Here is a 21879-nt window from a genome sequence, read left to right on the forward strand (position 1 = left end):
CATTCAGGATCACATATTATATCTGATGCTACAAATTGGATAGTTCTGTGTATTAAGATTCCCACACCCCTAGTTTTCTTTGTATAGCTGGAGTGAAATATTTTGCCAATCCAAACCCTTTGCAACCAAACCTGGTGTTTACTGTAAGTATCCTGTAAAAAAAACAGTATCCTGGCATTTAAACCTGTTAAGCAAGTGAATACTTTCTTTCTCTTTAATTCATGTTTGAGACCTTTGACATTCCAGCTCATAAAGTTCACTGTTTGGTCATAAAAGCATTACTTCTGAAGTAGTCTTAAGTTAATGTAGTACATTTTCACATATGATAGATTTGACCTAGGTTTTATATTATTGCCAGGTGTTATTGCTATGAAGCCTATTGTTGTGTTGGCATTAACAGTTATTGTGGTAGAAAGGATAAATAAAAAATAGCAAAGCTCTCTTTCTCTAGCCTCCAATTTCAGAACTTCAGAATCATGACAAATAAGCTTGGGCGAGGGCTCTTTTTCAAAACAATTAAAAAGCTTCAGATAAGTTGTTGTGAGCCAAGGTCATAAAATTGCTGTGTTACCAGGCAATTATGGCAGCCCAGAGGTGAGCATGGTGAATGATGTGCTTGGTATGGTTAGAAAATATTATAGTTTATAACAAACAGCTACTTTGTAAAAACACATTTTTTAAAATAAGGCTGCTAATAGAATGCAGCTTCTGTTATTGCAAGTAATGTCACAGTCTTATTTTTTAATAACAGTCACATCTCTGATTAGTTATTTGTATAGGTTTAATTTTTATTTATTTAACTTTATATTTCATTTCAAAGAGAGGGATGGCATAGTTGTGCAGTAGTTACCGCTGCTGCTTCAAGGATCTAGTGTCTTGGGTCTGAATCCTGCACCTGGTCACTGTCTGTTTGGTGTTGGTATATTCTCAGTGTCAAGTTGTTAACCATGTTTAAAGTTAGTGCAAATATCTGCAACAGCAGTGTTGTCGTACACTACATATTCACATCCAATGTTAAAGACAGATAAACAATTCAAATAAAGTCGTAATATTTGAATAGTGAGATGCATAATATGATTTTTAAAGATTTATTCTAAAAGGAATCTCTTGCTAACTTTCTAACAAACCAATACAGATACATCTGGTGACTTAATCAAGGACAACAACTTTTAAGACATATTTATGGGGTATAGATTTATGTTTATAGGCTCCCAGGACACATATTGATACTGTTCATTGCATTCTGAAGAGGTCACTACATAAACTATTAGTAGGAATCATTCCACTAGAGAATTTGCTTGAGAGAACTAATACAAAATGGGCTTGATTGCATGGAGACAGATATGAAAGGTTCATCGTTTGTTTTTTATTGCATAACAGTGTCAGACAAAACAGACACTATAAATCAAATATTGATGCTTTTTAGTTGCTTACTTTTTATTTATCTATTTCTTTGAGTAAATGAAGGACCATGTGTAAACTAATTACAGAGTCATGGTTAAAGTAAGCTAAAAACTATCCAACTGCTATAAATCAACACATTAACTGGCCTAACTAAGTATAAATGATAATATTTAAGCATAATTTATGCTTACAAAAAGTCAGCATAAAACGCAAGGCACTTTTCATGAGTATTTAATTATTAAATCATGTCACTCTCATCTCCCCCACTTCGCTTACACACATGCTCATAAAATGAAAGAAAATGCCCACATATTGATGAAAAATGTTATGGAAGTTTTAAAACAGATGGAGCAACTGGTGGACAAAAGACACACAAATCAGTTGTAGCATTGCTCCACTGCACTGTTTAAAACTGTACAACTTAAACATGTTTTAAACTTATTGAACAGTAAACTATAATATTAAAACTCACTTGCCTTTACAGCCTGCAATGAGGACAGTATAATAATATTATTATAAAAATATGTACTTAGAAAAAAAACTGTTGTAGAATCCAATTGTACTTACTACAGGTTAAAACTAGAAATGATAAAATCTCAGAAATTGACTGGTGAACTAGCCTGGGGGAATTCAGGTGGACTGAGATGAAAGGTCATTAACATTAAGCCTGGAATAGAAGGGACAAGTAAAATTTATGATGTCTCTATCCCTCCAGGAGGAAAGCTTAGGGTAGAATTGGGGTGGAATTGGAGGACTGAGTTGTGGCTAAATAGGATTGATATGAAGTAGGGAATCAGCTTATCATATTGGTCCGGGAGGTACACCTTGGAAGATAAAGACAGAGGTAACAAAGAAGCTCAGGCTCTTTCTGGCATATTCCATCCATGGAGGAGAAGGACAAGCTATCGTATCTCCACTCAAAAGTCATGCAGGAGCAAATACCAAGCAGGACTAAAACATAAGATAGACAGCCACCTGGTAATATGCACATGAACACAAGTTAAACTGGTACTTAGGTTGCAATATTATTTTTGTCACATTCATTTTACTTTATTTGTTTATTATTTTGGGCATATTATCTATAACACATAAATAAACATGTAACCTTTTGTCCTGCCTGTTCTGGTACTCTATCAAATTGACTGGGCTTACATATATAAAGAGAAGGAGGAAGTGCTGAACTACAGTACCTGACAGTGTGGTAAGGTTACGGTATTTGAAGCATTCTTTTAAGATCTACATAATAAAGAGTATAAAAGGGGAATAGTGTCACCTTATGTCCCTTACATAACAAAACACAGCACAACTTTAACAACAAAAATGAACATGTATGGGAGAATTAATCAAACACAGTACTAAATTTAATTATTATCTCCAGAACACAAGAAATTCTAAGTATTATTTATGCTCTTAAACATATCCACCTGCAACATTTTACATTTATTACAAAATTATCAATGAAAAGAATTTATAGTATTATGAGGGAGACTGATGGATAAAATAATAAATACTGACTGTAGCCACTGCACTCAGCACTATTTTTAATTGTACTTTTAAGAATATTGCCAACAAATATTTAAAAAAAACAAAACAAATAATGTAATACCATGTTTAAAATACAGCTGTATTTAAATAAGAAAAATTGGCTGACTGAATAAATAGGATAGTAGAAAAAGTCTAATGATAAAACTAAATAATCACTTGAGGAAACACCTTAAAAATGAACAGATTCAATGTCTAAAGGGTTAATGAACAGGCGTTAGGATGTGATGACATCATTTATTCCCAGTTTCAGCTAATTATTTATTGATTTGAAATATTTCTCCATCCACTAATTTTATGAAACCTTTCTTCTGACATATATCTACTATAAATATAAAATTGCCAGATATTACTCAATCAAACAACCATTGAAAAGAAAATATGGCTGAGGGCATAACACTTACTACAGTTATTAGAATGATAATATTAATGCAAGACATTTTCACTGACAAATATTTAAAGAAACTGAATTTAAGACATAAATTGGTCCTACACCAGAAAAAATGATGTTGAGTAATGCTATAAGTGTAGCCAGTGTTGTTCGAGAGGTAAAAGCTTCAGAAATAACAAACACTTTTTTGCTGTCCAGTTGGAATCCCGGGAACACACCATCTTAGTGGAATGTGTTCAAAATGTATGGAAAAAATGAAAATAAAAATAGCATTGGTATGGTGTTCACCATGAAAGTTACTACCGGTATATCAAATAAAGATTAATTGATTTTTACAGAGAAGATTGAACCAGATGTGGCCATTTTTCTTCTTTTCAGACATAATCTGAAAATGTGCAGAACATGTGGTTAATTTATTCTTGTTTGGATTACCATTTTTCTTTCTAAGAATATATCACAAAGACTAAACATTTTCAATATAGAAAAAACTAGGAATATAAAAGCATACAAAAATAAAATTATCACAGAATGCCAAGGCCTTTTTTTTGGTGTTGCACTTTTTGTCCTATTCATTTTTTGACAGTAAAATTTTTGTATAAAAACTGTAATGGAAACCCATTGTTACAATCCTAAAGGAGAAATGTTTGAAATAATTAAACTTTGTAATAAGTTTTCTGGAAGTAATGGAAACACAATACAGTTTTGCAGAACTGTTGAAATATTAAACTCAACCATGCTAAACTTGAAACACTATCTTTTAAATGAAAGTTCACGTTTTTTTTTAATTATGCAGTATTTTTCTTTTACAATATACCAAACAGTCCAACCATATCCAGAAGAATCAGACATAAGGTCAAAATCATACCCAGAGAGATTATCAATCTATTAAAAAAAAAAAACACATCCATAATCACTCACACAGGGACTAATTTATAGATCCCAATCTTTGGAAACTGAGACATCTTGGAGAAAACCCACAATGACATTACTTCTTGATGGTGAAGACCAGTGTAACATGAGCCAAGGAATTTCAAATTATTAAATTAAAAGAGAAAAGTAATAATTTGCACTGTATGCATGTCTACTAAATGCATGAAGTTCCATTTACACTGGTATTTAAATGCAACTCTCTCTTGAACACAATAAGCAAATTGTCATACAATAGAACAAATGGAAATTCTTTTTTAAGTGTATATTTAGGATATGGATTACGGGAGTACACTTTGAATAGCTCGGTAGGAAATGCTAGTTAAAAAAGGGGAATGACATATACCATATAGTGCCTATACAGAGTATTTACTCCCTTGGAAGCTTTAATATTTTATTGTGATACAACATTGAATTTCAGTGTATAAAACTCTGCATTTGTGACAATGGTCAACTAAAAAAGACTGTTTAATGTCAAACTGAAAACAGATCACTGCAAAGTAGTCTAAATTATTTACAAACACAAATTAATTGATTATCATGTATTTACCCCCTTTAACAGGGCACCCCTAAATCATCACTGGTAAGGGCAATTGGTTAAAGAACTCACCGAATTATTTCAGTGGAGATCACTTCTGTGCAGTCAAGAGTTTTAATTTCATTGCAGTAGAAAGGCACCTGTATTATGCTAACTGTAGTGATTCAGTATTGTGGCCTTACATAGAAAATGAAAACAAAGGAACATTTGAATCAACTCTGTGAAAAGGTTATTGACATGCACATGTCTGGGTATGGTGACAAAACATTATCCAAGTCACTGAATATCCCTTGGAGTCCAGTTAAATTGGTCACTAAGAAACGGAAAGAGCATGGCATAGCTGAAAATCTGCCTAGAACAGGCCATCCACAAAGTGAGAGATTGTGCAAGAAGAAGACAAATGTTTTGAGGCCACCAAGAGACCTATGAGAACACTGAAAGTGTTACAAGCTACAGAGGCTGAGATTGGCAAAATTCTGCATACAACAACTGTTGCCCAGATGTTTCATCAGTTGCAGCTTTATGGGAGAGTGCCAAAGAGAAAGCCACTGTTAAAAAAAACAAATACATATGATATCTCAGATACAGCATGATAGGAGGCACAGTCAATTGGAGGAAGGTTCATTAGTCAATGAACTTCAATGACTTTGTTAAATGGTGCGACTCAAACCACCTACACCTGAACACCAGCAAAACCAAAGAGCTGGTGGTGGATTTTAGGAGGCCCAGACCCCTCATAGACCCAGTGATCATCAAAGGTGACTGTGTGCAGATGGTGCAGACCTATAAATATCTGGGAGTGCAGCTGGATGATAAATTAGACTGGACTGCCAATACTGATGCGCTGTGCCAGAAAGGACAGAGCCGGTTATACTACCTTAGAAGGCTGGCGTCCTTCAACATCTGCAATAAGATGCTGCAGATGTTCTATCAGACAGTTGTGGCGAGCGCCCTCTTCTACGCAGTGGTGTGCTGGGGAGGCAGCATTAAGAAGAAGGACGCCTCACGCCTGGACAAACTGGTGAGGAAGGCAAGCTCTATTGTTGGCATGGAGCTGGACAGTTTAACATCTGTGGCAGAGCGAAGGGCGCTCAGCAGGCTCCTATCAATTATGGAGAATCCACTGCATCCACTTAATAGTATCATCTCCAGACAGAAGAGCAGCTTCAGCGACAGACTGCTGTCACTGTCCTGCTCCACTGACAGATTGAGGAGATCGTTTCTCCCCCAAACTATGCGACTCTTTAATTCCACCCAGAGGGGTAAACGTTAACATTCAACATTATACATAGTTATTGTCTGTTTTTCTGTTTTTCACCTGCATTGTTATCATTTTTTAATTTAATATTATTTATTGTATCAGTATGCTGCTGCTGAAGAATGTGAATTTCCCATTGGGATTAATACAGTATCTATCTATCTATCTATCTATCTATCTATCTATCTAGTCTAGGGCCAGAACTGATCATTTAGGTCATCAGACTAAGCACCATGTTTCTTGTAAGCCAAACACTGCATATTATTTTAAACACACCATTGCCATTGTGGAATATGCTGGTGGCAGCATCATGCTGTGAGGATGCTCCTCTATAGCAGGCCCTGGAAGGCATGTGAAAATAGAGAGTCAAAAGAATGAAACTAAATAAAGGAAAATACTGGGGGAAGACCTGATGCAATCTGCAAAAAATCTGCTCCTTGTGAGATGAATTATTCTGTAGCAAGGCATGGCTTAAAAACAACAATTTTGATATCTTGGAGTGGCCAAGTCGGGGCACAGATCAAAATACAATTTAGAATTGTGTGGCTGGACTTGAAAAGGGCTGTTTTCTTGTTGAAATAATTCAATGTTTTTGGCTCTTCAAACATAACAATAAGGAAAACATAACACTCTAAAGGGGTTAATGCAAAATCCTACATGGAGCAAACTTTAAGTGTCAACTTTTAAACTGCTCTGAAAGAAATAATGAAAGTGAAAATAATGAACCTGAGCTCATGTAAAATAATATTTTTTAAACCTTTGTAGCAATAATTTCTCCTACTGTACTGGTTAGAAGATTAAACTCCCTTATTGCATAACTTAAGGTTTCAATCAGGATACTACACATTGGAGCACTATGTCAAAATTGACTCATTTAAAAGGTACCTGGAAGTTCATCTATCAATCTCTATGTAATTTCTTATTGAACTTGCATACATTTCAATATTTTAGAAAAATCTTTCAGGCCCAAAGAGATTCATGTCCACAACCAAAACTGCTAAATTGAGAGAACATACTGTATATGGAAGGGAAATAACTGAAACCAGCAGATGCAACTGAATTAAAAAATGTAATGAGAAATGCAGAAAATTCAACACTGGGCACTAAATAAAATGAGCTTAATCAAGAAATTCTAACGGATTATTTTTTAGACTGTATTCGTCATTACTGAATAAAATTATTCACCTATTGTGAATAAAGTACTTGTTCACAAAACAAAGTGTAACAGAAATATTGGAATTAATAGACAATGAGTTAATATAATACAAAAACAACAAAATGACCATGAACAGGTAATAACGTATCTATAAATAAAAAGAAAGACAGCAACTGTTCAGCCAAAATGAAAATACTAAGAAGCAACATTGATATTTTGATCGTTTTTCTTTTATTTCAAGCTTAAAAATTTTTAAATATTTGATTTTTCAGACATTCATTGATAATACAAGATGTTTCTCTCTCTATGTTCTTTCCTCTATGTGAGGTCTATTACCAGTAGATTATAACAAGGTGCACTCATAATAGACCTTCTCAGCAGCTTATCTGGGAAAGTGTTTTCAATCCATTAAAACATAATCTCTCTCACTCATGTTTCATGCAAGATACTTGATTGCTTTTGAAGTATTCAGATTATCTGTATTAATAGCGGCCTTCTTACTGCCTCCTGGTCTTCACTCACTAAAATGTGAGGAAAGCCCTCTTTTGTTATAACACATCTTATTATACCTTATACAGCATATAATATCCAGTTCTGAGGGCAGTAGTTGACCAGTACTTTAAGAAGATTGCCACTCCAAAATGACAAACATGAACAAATAGACCCTGCTATTTATTTAGATATTGAATTGAATTAGGTCACTTTGTGTTTTTGGCTTTAATAATCATGTTTTCTTAAAATTATTTATTTATGGGGTATTTAGAAATGCTTCAATTTCTTTTCCTTAAGCCATCAACAAGCTTTGTACCGTTGTAATTTTCCCAATATACAGTATGTCCCTTTAAAAATGTACGCTTTGTCTTATATGTGCAGCACTCTGAACAAACCACTGTTCAGAGTGCTACAATGATGAACTGAAGTAAATGAACAAACTGCAAAAGAAATGCATATAGGTAATGAATGGAAGAAACTATAAGCAATATCTATAATGCTACCAAGATCACTTGCCACACTGAACATAGCAAAGACTTTATACTTTATCTGAACAAGTCTAATTTTGGCAAACTAATGGGACCAATCACATGACCTCAAGCAAGCTAAAAAAGTAAACTGTTTATAAAGCAATACCCATATAAAGACTAAATTATATATTTTAATGTCTTTAGGTGAAATTTACAGTTCTTCCCGGCAACATGAGTGAACATCCTATAATTTAGTCAATTTACAGATTACAGGTTCAGATTGACCTTAGAGACCATGAAATTGCTCGTGTTCAGTGCAGGATTGGAAGCAGATGAAGAATGTCATAACTGTGTTTAAAAAATTTACCATAACAATGGAACAGCAAGTATAATTTCAGATCTCCTGGGATGTGAAATACAGAGTTTTACAATTTAGACCCTGTTTCCATTTTATTGCTGCAATGAGGGGCAAAAAAAAAAAGCTCTTTGCTTACCCACACACATGACACTTGTATTCCCTCATTCCAAGGTGCCGCTTAACATGGTTGCGAGCATCACCCAGCTGAGCTGTAGCAAAGTTGCACAGTTTACACTTAAAAGGCTTTGAACCTAAAACAATAAAAAAAGTCAAGTTACTGTGCAGGAATTGGGGAGCTGTGAAAATCATACATGCAAGAGGAACACAATGCTTGTGTTTGGCATTCCTACACCTTACAGGTTATTAAAGAAACAGTGAGAACTTTGACAATACTTTGGACTCCATTAACATTTCCAAGCATAGAACTTAAAAAATAGAATAAAACATGACATGGATTTTTGCGATACACCTTTACGGACTTAATCTCTATACTTATTCATTAAATTTGCTTTTCCAAGTGTTCTCATTATCAAACAGTAGTCCCTAAAATTCAAAGTCTGGATAAAAGACAGTACTGAGAACCACTTTTTTGAGTTACAGGATGGTGAATAAAAATACTTCTTTCCACAAAATAAAGAAAGACAGAACTTCATTTAATTCAGACACTTTGAAATAAAATGAATAATGAAGTACATAATGTTTAACAAAATGCCTGAAGTAAATCCTGAAAGCATCTTTGCGAAGTTTAGAGCTGATCTGTTAGAAGAAATGGATATAAAACTTGAAAGTTTCTAACAAAGTAGACCAGGACAGTGAAAAAAGCCTTCACAAATGTTAATAATATATTAAAACTAGTCATATTAAAACAAATAAAACTTTAACATAAACTTAAATTCATGGCATTTTATACGAAAATCCAAACAATAATACAAAAGCAATAATGTTTTTTTCACAGTACAAAAACAAACTTTTCTCTTAAGTATTTAGTCTTCCAAACCAAATCTGAAATTAAAATTTCTCAAAAGCTTACTCACTGATGAACATTTTATGGAACCATATCATAAACTGATAACTAGGTTTCAACAGAAAACATACCATTAATTTGTTTTTCAAATCCAAAATAGTTTTAGGTGCTTCAATAGCAGTGTTACATGTGCAAATTTTATATTGGTTTGATAATAGATTTTGTATTTATAATAAACTTGCAGTGTTGGTTTTGTGGGCAGCACAATGGTGCAGTGGTAGCACTGCTGCCTTGCAGTTAGGAGACCCAGGTTCACTTCCCGGGTCCTCCCTGCATGGAGTTTGCATGTGTGGGTGTGTATGTGTGCCCTGTGGTGGGCTGGAGCCCTGCCCCGGGTTTGTTTCCTGCCTTGCGCCCTGTGTTGGCTGGGATTGGCTCCAGCAGACCCCCGTGACCCTGTAGATAGGATATAGCGGGTTGGATAATGGATGGATGGATGTTTGTTTTGTAATTTATATGAAAAATGTAAGCACTTGCAGTGTTTGGTTTTTAATTTCTACGGAAAATATAAGCACAATTACAGAGTAACTTCGACTCCTCGAAACTGATGTACTCCCTGCCTGCAGTGGTGAATTCAAGTCAGTATGAAAGGACAACAATAAAAAAAGAGGTTGTGTACTCTCAACACCAGAAATTGTATATATCCATTTATGGGTTTTTGTAGAATTTAAGATTACTCTATGACTGCATTCATATTAAAGAAGGCAGTAATTTACAAGCAGCTGAACATACAATATGGATTTAAAAATAAGGTCTACACATCATCTTTAAAATAAAGGGGAAACTAATTGCTGCATTAAGTGAACTGGCACACTGGGCTCTCTAACATGGATGCTTGATTCTGCAGATTTATATCAGTGTTTACATAAAATTTCTTAATATAAGACTACTGCAAGTAATTGTAGCACAGAGTCATGGAGTACTGCGATCCATAGTGGTTTGGAGCAAAACTCAGTTTAGTACCAGGTTGTCTTGTGGAATTTGGATGCTCATTCTGTTCACACGCAGGCTTCTTAATTAAACTAAATCTTCCTCTCCACAGTTTAAAAAATGTTGTCATAATAATTGACGTTGCACTGTGATGGGCCACCAACGTTTGGAACTTTTTCTTCTGGAATGAGACTTCATCACATAACCAAGATAGCCAGGTTATAAACAAATTTGGCTGATTAACAGAGTTCCCTTATAGGAACAATAAATATTCCATTATGCTGCTGGTAACTATAATAAAATTAGTGATCCTTTAAAATAAAAATGAATTTGTAGCTGTACTTGCAAGAAAATAAAAACATGCATTCTCATAAACATCTTCACATATTCATTAGGTTCACAAAATTGATCATTGACAACAACACTGTACCTGGGTAATAATTACATTTTAGCTTTAATACCTACAGTAACTTGGAGTGAACCTAAACATATCATCGGCTATTATCATGTCAGCAGCTGCTCTATAAGATGAAATGTTCCATATTGGTCCTATCATTATTGATTTATCAAAAAAGTATACTATCTATTCATTAATCATCAGCAGACACTGAACTTGTTCAACAAAACTGTGTCATGTCTACAGAGAGTTCCAGTCTTGTACACATTGCAGCATGAATAGACTCCATCTCCAGCAGCAACCAAAACTGAAGTAAAGTTCTTATTATTGCTGTAATGTCAGAAACAAAATGGATTGATTTCCAAACACTCTGAAGGTAATGTCAAAGTTACTTCTATAGTTATTTCTGAATCTTTTCCTGAACAGATAAAAGACATTGTGTGGATTACTAATGTGTTCAAACATGGTTCACTAGCTGCAAGATAAAATAAAACGACGCATTTAATTTTAATGTTCTAACGAAGATTGAAAGGCCACCGTTACTTATCAGATACAGAAATGGGTGAGTATTTCACAGTTCAGTGACAATGAAACCAGATCTCTTAATTCTGCCATTTTCATTTCTAGGTGTAGGTGTAAAGTATATCTAACACATAGATGGCTATATTCAGTCTGTTCTATGCATTTAAATGCCAAAAGGAGAAAGACATTACATCTAATAGCCATCACATCTTATCAGTCAAATTAAGAAACTCCATTCCACTTAAATGAGTTCAGTAAAACTGAACCAACCATTAATGCAATGTCATGTTAAATTATTACTGTCATCTAAATCGGAAATATGGAATTTTTAGATTTGAAATGAGACTCAGAAATATTCACTCTTTCCCTGCTATGGTTATCTTGTATTTCAAACTTCTCTACACAAGTTCCTTTTAAATCCATTAGAATATTTTCTAAAAATAAAATAAAGCTTTTGAAAAAATCATGTAAGAACAGCAGGTGCAGATGGTGTTAGAAGGAAAATAACTTTTGGTCAATATGTCAACATTAAAGCAGATATCTCCGCCTGAGCTCCCATTTTAGAATTGCATTCTCTAATAGAAGAGGGAAGAAGTCCAGATTTAGAGATCAGATATAATACAAAGCAAAATATTATTTTTAAAATAGTGTACCATATATTTTAAAAGAAATGCTCATCATTCATGGTTAGCAGTTTAGAAAAATGTAACTGCACAGATTATTACCACCAGCCAATAAAACCTTGTCACTTATACCAGTCACCAGACACATTTGAAAGTACACTTACATATAAACTGTTCTTAAATAATCTACAGCTAGCCTCTCTGCATTACTCAGATTTGCCTTTGGCTCTCCATATGTTATTAGTAAGCAGTGTACTTCGGAAATCAATATACCTGTTGCTTCTTAAGCCATTCAGATTTATTAGCCTCTTGTAAGATTATTTAAATGTGAGAATAAAGCACATCATCAACAAAAGAAGAAATAATTTAAAAGACACATTGCATTCATGAACTATCCATCCATCCATCCATTTTCCAACCCGCTGAATCCGAACACAGGGTCACGGGGGTCTGCTGGAGCCAATCCCAGCCAACACAGGGCACAAGGCAGGAACCAATCCCGGGCAGGGTGCCAACCCACGGCAGGATTGAACTATCCAGTAATCAGTAATCAGAAAGAATGGAAAGATAATGCACTACAATACAACAAAATACAATACTTGCTGGAAAAAGTGAACATGTTAGAATTAATATTGAGAATTGAGAAAATTGGTGTGCTCTAGATGTTCATGACACATACCATTCGCTGAAAGCACATTAGTGCCAGAATTTTCCCAGCTGTGAATTAAACTTTTTAAGATTTCAAACTTACATTACATATAATGATCCTAAAAAACATCCACATGACTGGACAAGCAACAGATTAAAAATCATCAACTGGGCTATCGTAACTGCTGGACAAAACAAGCACATTTTGATTTATGCACACTTTAAGAAAAAGTTTATTTTTCTTGTCAAAATATTTTTTTAAAATCATGGTATACATCAATTTGCCACTGGAAAGTGTGTTCCAAGTTAAACAGTCAGTCATTGTCTAACCCACTTAGTCCTGACCAGGGTTAGGGGAGTTGCTGGAGCCTATTGGGGACAAGTGCCATTGCAGCACTCACTGTGTGATTTTGGGCTATACAAAAATAAATTGTATTGTATTATATTGTCAGTAGGAACAAACCATGGGTGCCAGTCCATCATACACACACAGGCCAATTTAGACTTGCCAATCCACCTAACCTGAGTAAACACACATAAACACAGGGAGATCATGCAAACTCCATTGCACCACCATGCTACTCCTAAGTTAAACAGATTTTATGAATGTTATAAAATACTTTGCCTATTCTTATAGTTAAAAATTGAGTCTATGAATCACTAGTGCAAGCATGAAAGCAAAAGCTTTAAAACTTTATTTAAAACTAGGTATTTCAGGACAACAAGGGTAAATGGGAACTAGTGATGGCTCTGAGGCTAAGGATCTGTGCTGGTATCCCGAAGGTTGCCGGTTCGAATCCCCGTCACTGCCAAAAGAGATCCTACTCTGCTGGGCCCTTGAGCAAGACCCTTAACCTGTAATTGCTCCAGGGGCGCTGTACAATGGCTGACCCTGCGCTCTGACCCCAAGGGGTATGCGAAAACTAACAAATTCCTAATACAAGAAATTGTATAAGGCGAAATAAAGAACAAAAACAAAACAAAAAACGATAATACTTTTTATTCCAGATTATTCACACTGTATTTCCTGTGGTAGGGATACATTCCAGTTCACTTGTCTGTTCACAGCAACTGTCGCAGGTGGAGTTTTACTGTACATAGGGAGTTAGTCTATGGTTTAAAATAACACCTTATTTATCTAATTCCTGAAAAATATCTTACCCTAAGCACTTAAATCACTTTCAAAAGAACAATGGCAACAGCAGCATTCATGAAATGAGCTACAGGAAACTTTTCTAAACCTGTTGTTTCTTGGGGGCACAAGTACTTAGAGCACACCTTAGCAGCAAAGGGTAGGAAGCAGCAATAGAATAAGCTGCAGTCCATTGCAAAACACACTCAAACACTTCCTGCCACTGGAGTACTTTATAGTAAACTTATCCTAACAACAGGTCTCTGGTCTCTGGAAGTAAGCCAGAGTCTTCCTGCCAATGGACACCTGCCATGATACCATGTTTCTTTGTATATAAACCTCTAAAATGGATTATTAGGACAGTAGAAAACACATACTAAAGATAACGCTGAGCTACATTATGGCTTCATCTTGTACCATCAAATGTGCTTTCGTTCAGCCTTCCTTTAAGACAATGACAGAATTTAGCACAGATTTACAAACTTATACAAAACTATCCTAAAAAATAGGACAAAAAAGTCAAGATGGGCAAATTATATCATTATGTTTCTAAACTATCAGTACCAACAAAAAAAAAACTACTGTTGTACAGTAAGGTATAATGAAAATAAATCAGATTGGACTGTATTAAGTTCATGGGAATTATGAGCTAAAACAAGCAAGTAAACATACATACATACAGATTAAACAATATGCAAATATTTTGTTATAACGTAAATGGAGGTTATCGGTTAGTAAGTGCCTGAACTGAAAATAAATTGCAAAAGTAGACGGACGTTCAAGGCACTACAGTAAGATATATTGGTGGAAAAAAAAAAAGCAAGAGAGTGTTTATGAAAAGTACTGTATATGGAAAACCTGTGAAACTCTTCTTACTAGTGTTACAGAAAGCAACCAAATATCTCAACCTTCAAAATTAATATAAAAAATGTGAATTCATTTACACTTGTTTGGTTTTCTGAAGTGTTTTTCCTAAATATGAGAAATTGCTTTAATACATAACCAACAACTGCAATCAATAAAGAATATAAATCACATCAACCCCACAATAAAAAATATGACTTATAAATTGGATCAGAGGCAATTTGAATTTAAGTAATTATTTCTAATAACTTTCATATTAGTGTCAGTACACAAAGCACATCTCCGTGAGGAGACTGAAATGAACAGCAATAAAATACTGTTCTTAAAGTCAAAAGATCTGTCCTTATAAATCATTTCAAGATGTAACTCCACACTGTCAAAAGAAAGTAAAATGTATTATATTGTGGTGACAGGATCCTAATGGCTGGATCACCTTTACACCCTAAATTCTATCCTGATTGTTACAGAATAATACATTTAGACAGGCTTCTGCTCTCCTTGGTGTTTCAGCATACTCAGTTAAAAAAGTCACTGATTATACACATGAAAATCTTATCTTATGTTCTTTTATTTATAAACTTACCCCAGTTAACATTTGGGTAATTAAAGTCCCACATTACTACAATGCCCATCACTAAACTTACTTTTTTAATACGACGTATTATGAAAAACACACATATTGAACTACTGCTTGCATTGACCCATCTGTTAACCAACTCAGTTCTTAGTATCAGGTAGCTCTTCCTAATGCTTTTCAAATATCATCTATAAGATATGGCTCACCAGTCATTTAAAACAGATAAACATAAATGGCAACTCGCACACCTTGTCGATTTTATCTGCCATTCCCAAATAATGCATATCGACCTATGTTAATCCCCATCTCTCAGATATGACCAAGCTTCTTATATCACTACATATAAATAACTTTATTTGCTTAATTCTTTATACATCTAGCATCAAGGCTAGCCATATTTAATGCACTGCTGATTTTATTTTTGCTTATTAGACGTGGGTTAGAAATTTTGAAGTTATTTTTTTACTGTTATTTGTTCCTATACAAAGTTTTAAACCTGGAATGCCCTACACTCCCTGCTCCTAACTCCCTAGCTGAAATGTCCTATAAACCTATGCCCCTCCATTCTACACCATGATCTGAGCCACGGGTTAAGCCTTCCAATATTCATAATCTTATCCAGGTAGAACTTCAGAGAAAACTACTTTGTCAGCTCTGCTCCTCAATCTTTACATTTGATTTGGATTGCAAAACTGCCAGGCTTACCTACAGTATATCATCTATTCCAGCACAGAAACCAACAAGTGGATTTACCCCTGTTCCAGCCAGGAGCCTATTCAAATGCCCAGGGATTTATCCTAACAGTATACAAGGCAGATAAACCATACAAGTCTCTCTGTCTCTACAGCAAATCAGAGTTTCAATTCCTCTAATAACTGTCTCCCCCACTATCATTACTGTTCTCTTTATGTGGGCTGGTTATGCGATTATCCACTAGGACTCCTTATTCCCATCTTTCTCCCCAGAGTTATCAGAGTCGCTGTTGGGCTCCACAAGATACTCTAAACAGTTTTGATAACTCCAACTTTGGGGAAGATGTCCGTGTAGTGTTTGCACCTCTTATCTTGCTCTTACTCCTCTTGTCTAAAATCTCCCCCTAAGCCACTTTATTTGTATAACTAAGCAATTATCTTACTACATAAAATAAAAATATGCAAGCACTAAGCAAACTCAAACTTTTATATACAGCAGATATTTGTGTTCATACTTAAATTCTGGCAATATCAACACTTTTTGGCCAATATACAGGCTTACTGAATTCCCCTATTTCATATCAATGTTCTGGTTCAAGGTTTTTCCTGCCTTGCAAATCTAATACAGCCAAGAAAAGCTGAAGAAATTACCTATAATGGAAAATCAAGTTCACAAAACGAACATCTGCCAAACATAGAAACACAGTTTTTGTTTGAAAAATGATTTAAAGCTTCTCCCAGATTAGTCAGTTAATATACACTGCCTGGCCAAAAAAAAAGTCGCCACCAAAAGAAAAGGTCACACACTCTAATATTTCGTTGGACCACCTTTAGCTTTGATTACGGCACGCATTCGCTGTGGCATTGTTTCGATAAGCTTCTGCAATGTCACAAGATTTAGTTCCATGCTTGTGTTGCATTAACTTTTCACCAAGATCTTGCATTGATGATGGTAGAGTCTGGCCGCTGCGCAAAGCCTTCTCCAGCACATCCCAAAGATTCTCAATGGGGTTAATGTCTGGACACTGTGGTGGCCAATCCATGTGTGAAAATGATGTCTCATGCTCCCTGAACCACTCTTTCACAATTTGAGCCCGATGAATCCTGGCATTGTCATCTTGGAATATGCCCGTGCCATCAGGGAAGAAAAAATCCATTGATGGAATAACCTGGTCATTCAGTATATTCAGGTAGTCAGCTGACCTCATTCTTGGAGCACATACAGTTGCTAAACCTAGACCTGACCAACTGCAGCAACCCCAGATCATAGCACTGCCCCCACAGGCTTGTACAGTGGGCACTAGGCATGATGGGTGCATCACTTCATCTGCCTCTCTTCTTACCCTGATGCGCCCATCACTCTGGAACAGGGTAAATCTGGACTAATCAGACCACATGACCTTCTTCCATTGCTCCAGAGTCCAATCTTTATGCTCCCTAGCAAATTGAAGCCTTTTTTTCCGGTTTGCCTCACTGATTAGTGGTTTTCTTACGGCTACACAGCTGTTCAGTCCCAATCCCTTGAGTTCCCTTCGCATTGTGCGTGTGGAAATGCTCTTACTTTCACTATTAAACATAGACCTGAGTTGTACTGTTGTTTTTCTTCGATTTGATTTCACCAAACGTTTAAGTGATCGACAATCACGATCATTCAGGATTTTTTTTACGGCCACATTTCTTCCTCGAAGACGATGGGTCCCCACTATCCTTCCAGTTTTTAATAATGCGTTGGATAGTTCTTAACCCAATTTTAGTAGTTTCTGCAGTCTCCTCAGATGTTTTCTCTGCTTGATGCATGCCAATGATTTGACACTTCTCAAACAGACAAACATCTTTTCCACGACAATAAGATGTGTCTTTCGACATGGTTGTTTAAGGAAATGAGAAGCAACTCATTGCACCAGTTGGGGTGCAATGCTGCCAGCTGAAAGATAATCGCCCATGCAGTAATTATCCAATTGGAGGCTCGTACCTATTTGCTTAGTTAAATCCAGGTGGCAATTTTTTTTTTGGCCAGGCAGTGTATAAACTACTGCACTGTGAATATGACATAACTGTACAATACTGCATATACGTAAAATGCTGGGGGTATACTGAAGTCTACAAAGCTCTACTTTTCTTTATAAAATTTAATATAGAAAATAAAGGTTCCCTAATTAGTAAATTAAATATTAGCAATGAATCTGAAAGTGATTTTTTTTTCTTTCATAAAAGATACTTAAGCAGTCTGCTTTGAAGAACTTACACATTGTGGGGAACATCCCGGACACAGACAGGTAGACACGATGTTATCACCCAACACACGTTTTTTTTACATTATTTACATACATCGTAGTGCACATTACCCAGTGCCGCAGCACCAATCACCCCTTAGTCCTGGCCACAACACAATGCCTTCTCCAAGTCTCTGGACTGCCTCCACTCCTCTTCACCAAGCTTCATCCTCTTCCACCCGACTCTTGCCCCTGACTGGAGGGAGGCGGCCCCTTTTATACACCCCGGATGGACCCCAGGTGTATCCTAAGGGCTTCTGTAGCCACACCCCTGTGTGGCGGAAGCTCTGTCGGAGTATCTGGAAGTCCTCTGGGTGTCCCCAATACTCTTCCCCCCAGCACTTCTGGGTGTGGTGGAAGTACTGAGGTCCAGGGCTCCCAAGGCATCGGGGCGCCCCCAGCGGTGACCACGGGCCCCTACAGGGTTGAGCTTCCAAGCTCTGTACCCGTGGCCCCCAAAGCAACCAGGGAGGACGCCCCCTCGTGTTCTGGAGGAGGCACAAGCCTGCCTCCGGTCCTCCTGGGCATCCTGGCCGGGCACGAACCCCCGCCGGGTACCACAACATATACACACATACACAACTGTAAGTAAATTACAATTGTATTATTATGAGCAATAAGCAGCATCTTTATAAAAATTATTGAAATTTTGTGTTTGTGATCATATACCAGAGCATGAAGATAAATAAAGAAGATGAAATGCAACAATATTATATTTAAAGAAGGGCATGTATTATAGTTTAAATATTTAAATGCTGAATACAATCAAACAAAGAGTCTTGCACAACAAACTGTTTAATAAATAGAAGTGTGTTGCTTAAATGACAGTGATAAGATTTCAATGAAAATGGTATTAGCCTGTTTAATACAAAAGTGTTTTACTTTAATTGAGCTATGTTGAGCTATACTTGAGAATATTAGGCTTCATGTAAACAAAGCTATACTCAAAGCATCCCAAGTAATGAAATAATGTCTTCTGCAGGTGTTTATCTACAGTATACAATGTGTCCCATATTAAAAGCATCTGGTCCTTTGTCTCTGATATATAGATTTTTTTTTTATTTAACCGATATACAGTATACTGTATTGCTGCATCTTACCCTTAACTTCTGGCTCAGCTGTTTAAATTATGATATTTCATTAAGGTGTCTCCATTTTCTTTGAACTGCTAAATGCCCTCTGCTGCTGAAAGTTTCTGAAAACAATACAGCCCAAAAAGCAAGTCACACTGCTGGAGCCTCACACTTCATGAGATACTCTTCAAAATTAGGCTATGTCCACAGTACCCTGGCATTTTTAACCCACTGAAAAATGGATCCTTTTGAAAATACTCTCTAGAGTCGTATACCTCTGAAAACATTGGTTCAATGTTGTAATGTAGATTGGTGAAATCGTAGACTTTTGAAAACACAAACTATAATTACACTCTGATTTGTTTGTGCTTATTACATAGTCCTTCCCTGATTGGATCCTATTACAACATCATAACCCCCAACTGGTCACCCTCCACAAAAGAAAATGACATTCCAATATAACAGACACAGAGAAGATGCTTTCCATGGGATGCTTACTGTGTTACTTACCTGTATGCATCTAAATTGCATTTTGTACAGTTTCAACGCTTCATACATATGCAACAGGCAAATAATTTTCCAATTTTGTGATAAAAAATGTGGGTGGTGGCTTTACCATCCCATTAAGGATTTTTCTGCCAATGCACAAATGTCCAGTGTAGGGAAACACCTATGTCATATGAATTTTCTGTTGCTTTAGTGTTGGTAGAAATAATGTATTTTCTTAAATGATGTGAAAACACTACGGTAGACGGAGATACATTTCTTTTCAAAACTGAATTTTTATTTAATTTCATTTTTAATTTCATTTTTATTTTATTTTACTTTTTATTTTATTTTCATTTAAAACAGTGCTTTTTAAATGAACACTGGTAATGTGTGGCTGTAGACTTAGCCTGTAACAGTACTGCAAATGCAGTCCTCTTTGTGCCTCAATGGTTTCTTTGTCAAAGCCCAAACAACTTCTGTTGTTTTCAAAACTGCTTCTCATTTACCATTTTTTAAAAATGTGTCTGCCAATTAATTTCTGACCCTCTCATCATTTATCAAACACATAGTTTTATCCTTAGCACATACTTATCTTACTCTTCCTCATGACTTTGACCACACAATGCTATTACTCACTTCATACATTATATGAGTAAATTTATTTTGTAAACATGTTTTACTTAGGGCGGCACAGTGGCGCAGTGGTAGCGCTGCTGCCTCACAGTAAGGAGACCCAGGTTTGCTTCCCAGGTCCTCCCTGCGTGGAGTTTGGATGTTCTCCCCGTGTCTGTGTGGGTTTCCTCTGGGTGCTCCGGTTTCCTCCCACAGTCCAAAGACATGCAGGTTAGGTGCATTGGCGACTCTAAATTGTCCTTGGTGTGTGTGTGTGTGTGTGTGTGTGTGTGTGTGCCCTGCAGTGGGCGGACACCCTGTCCGGGGTTTTTTTCCTGCCTTGCACCCTGTGATGGCTGGGATTGGCTCCAGCAGACCCCCGTGACCCTATAGTTACGATATAGCAGGTTGGATGATGGATGTTTTACTTATTTTATAGAAACATCTGAACAGATGAATGTGAAATGATACAATTATCAAAAGCAGAAAAGAAGAAAAAAGACCCTGGCTCATACACCACACATAAGTCATCTGCTTTGTACATGGGAAAGACACTACATACATAAAATTATTTATTATTATTATTATCTATCCTCAGTGACAAGTAGAGCTGTGTTCCTAATGCAACTAGCTACCAATGTAATTAACATCCTTTGCATCTTTCTTAAAGAAGGTGCTGCTCATGATAATTTCCATTGCAAAATGAAACACCGGAATTCCTTCACTTTAATATTCATCAAAGTTGCATTGAAATCACTCATCATGATCAGTACTGGCTCTGATACTGCCACTCAAGACAATAGTCCCTCACCAAGTCATCCATGAAAATATTAACAACCACAAGTCCTAAAATGTAACTTTTTAAATTTTACAACTATCAATTTCTTATATAGTGTATTTGCTGGGATTATGTTCACTTCTTCTTTACCCACATTCACAGAACACTTATCTTCCATCTTAACCACCCATTACTCACCAATTTTTCAATTAGAAGAACTCCAGTTAAAGCAATACCAACACACCTCTGTCATCAGCAAAATTTGAAATCTTCAGCAACACCACAAAACATTATTATGCAGTACCTTCAGTTTCCTTCCCCATACAGCAAATGAGTACTTTTCTGCAATTCAGGATCTCTACCAATTCAATGAATGTTTCTCTCATACTTTCAGCATTGTAAGTTTCAAATGTCATACCATACATTCTAAACCTCCTTTTATTTATTAGCCCAATTCATTTCTTATGCCAGTAAATCAAAGCCAGCACTAACACACACACAGCATTAATCTACTACTGTCCTAAATCGCACTGGTAAAACACGAAAGTATAGACGAATAAGTGTCACTTCTTTTGAGTGAAAGATTATAGAAGCTTCAGTATAATCGTAAATAAATTAGTAGAGTACTTATAAGAAACTATAAAACTAAAACTATAATTAATTAATGGGACAAAATCCTGTCAATTGAAATGATTACACTTTTTTTACA

General features: G+C 35.9%; 1 protein-coding gene across 1 annotated transcript in view; it reads right to left on the reverse strand.

Moving 5' to 3' along the window:
- Positions 1-21879, reverse strand: part of znf407 (zinc finger protein 407) — a 562885-nt gene that overhangs the window by 500643 nt on the left and 40363 nt on the right. The window contains exon 3 of the mRNA XM_051935698.1: positions 8673-8787. Coding sequence (XP_051791658.1) covers positions 8673-8787 — 115 coding nt within the window. The remainder of the gene's footprint in view (positions 1-8672; positions 8788-21879) is intronic.

This window comes from Erpetoichthys calabaricus, chromosome 13 (assembly GCF_900747795.2).
Source record: "Erpetoichthys calabaricus chromosome 13, fErpCal1.3, whole genome shotgun sequence".
NCBI classification, from domain to species: Eukaryota; Metazoa; Chordata; class Cladistia; order Polypteriformes; family Polypteridae; genus Erpetoichthys; species Erpetoichthys calabaricus.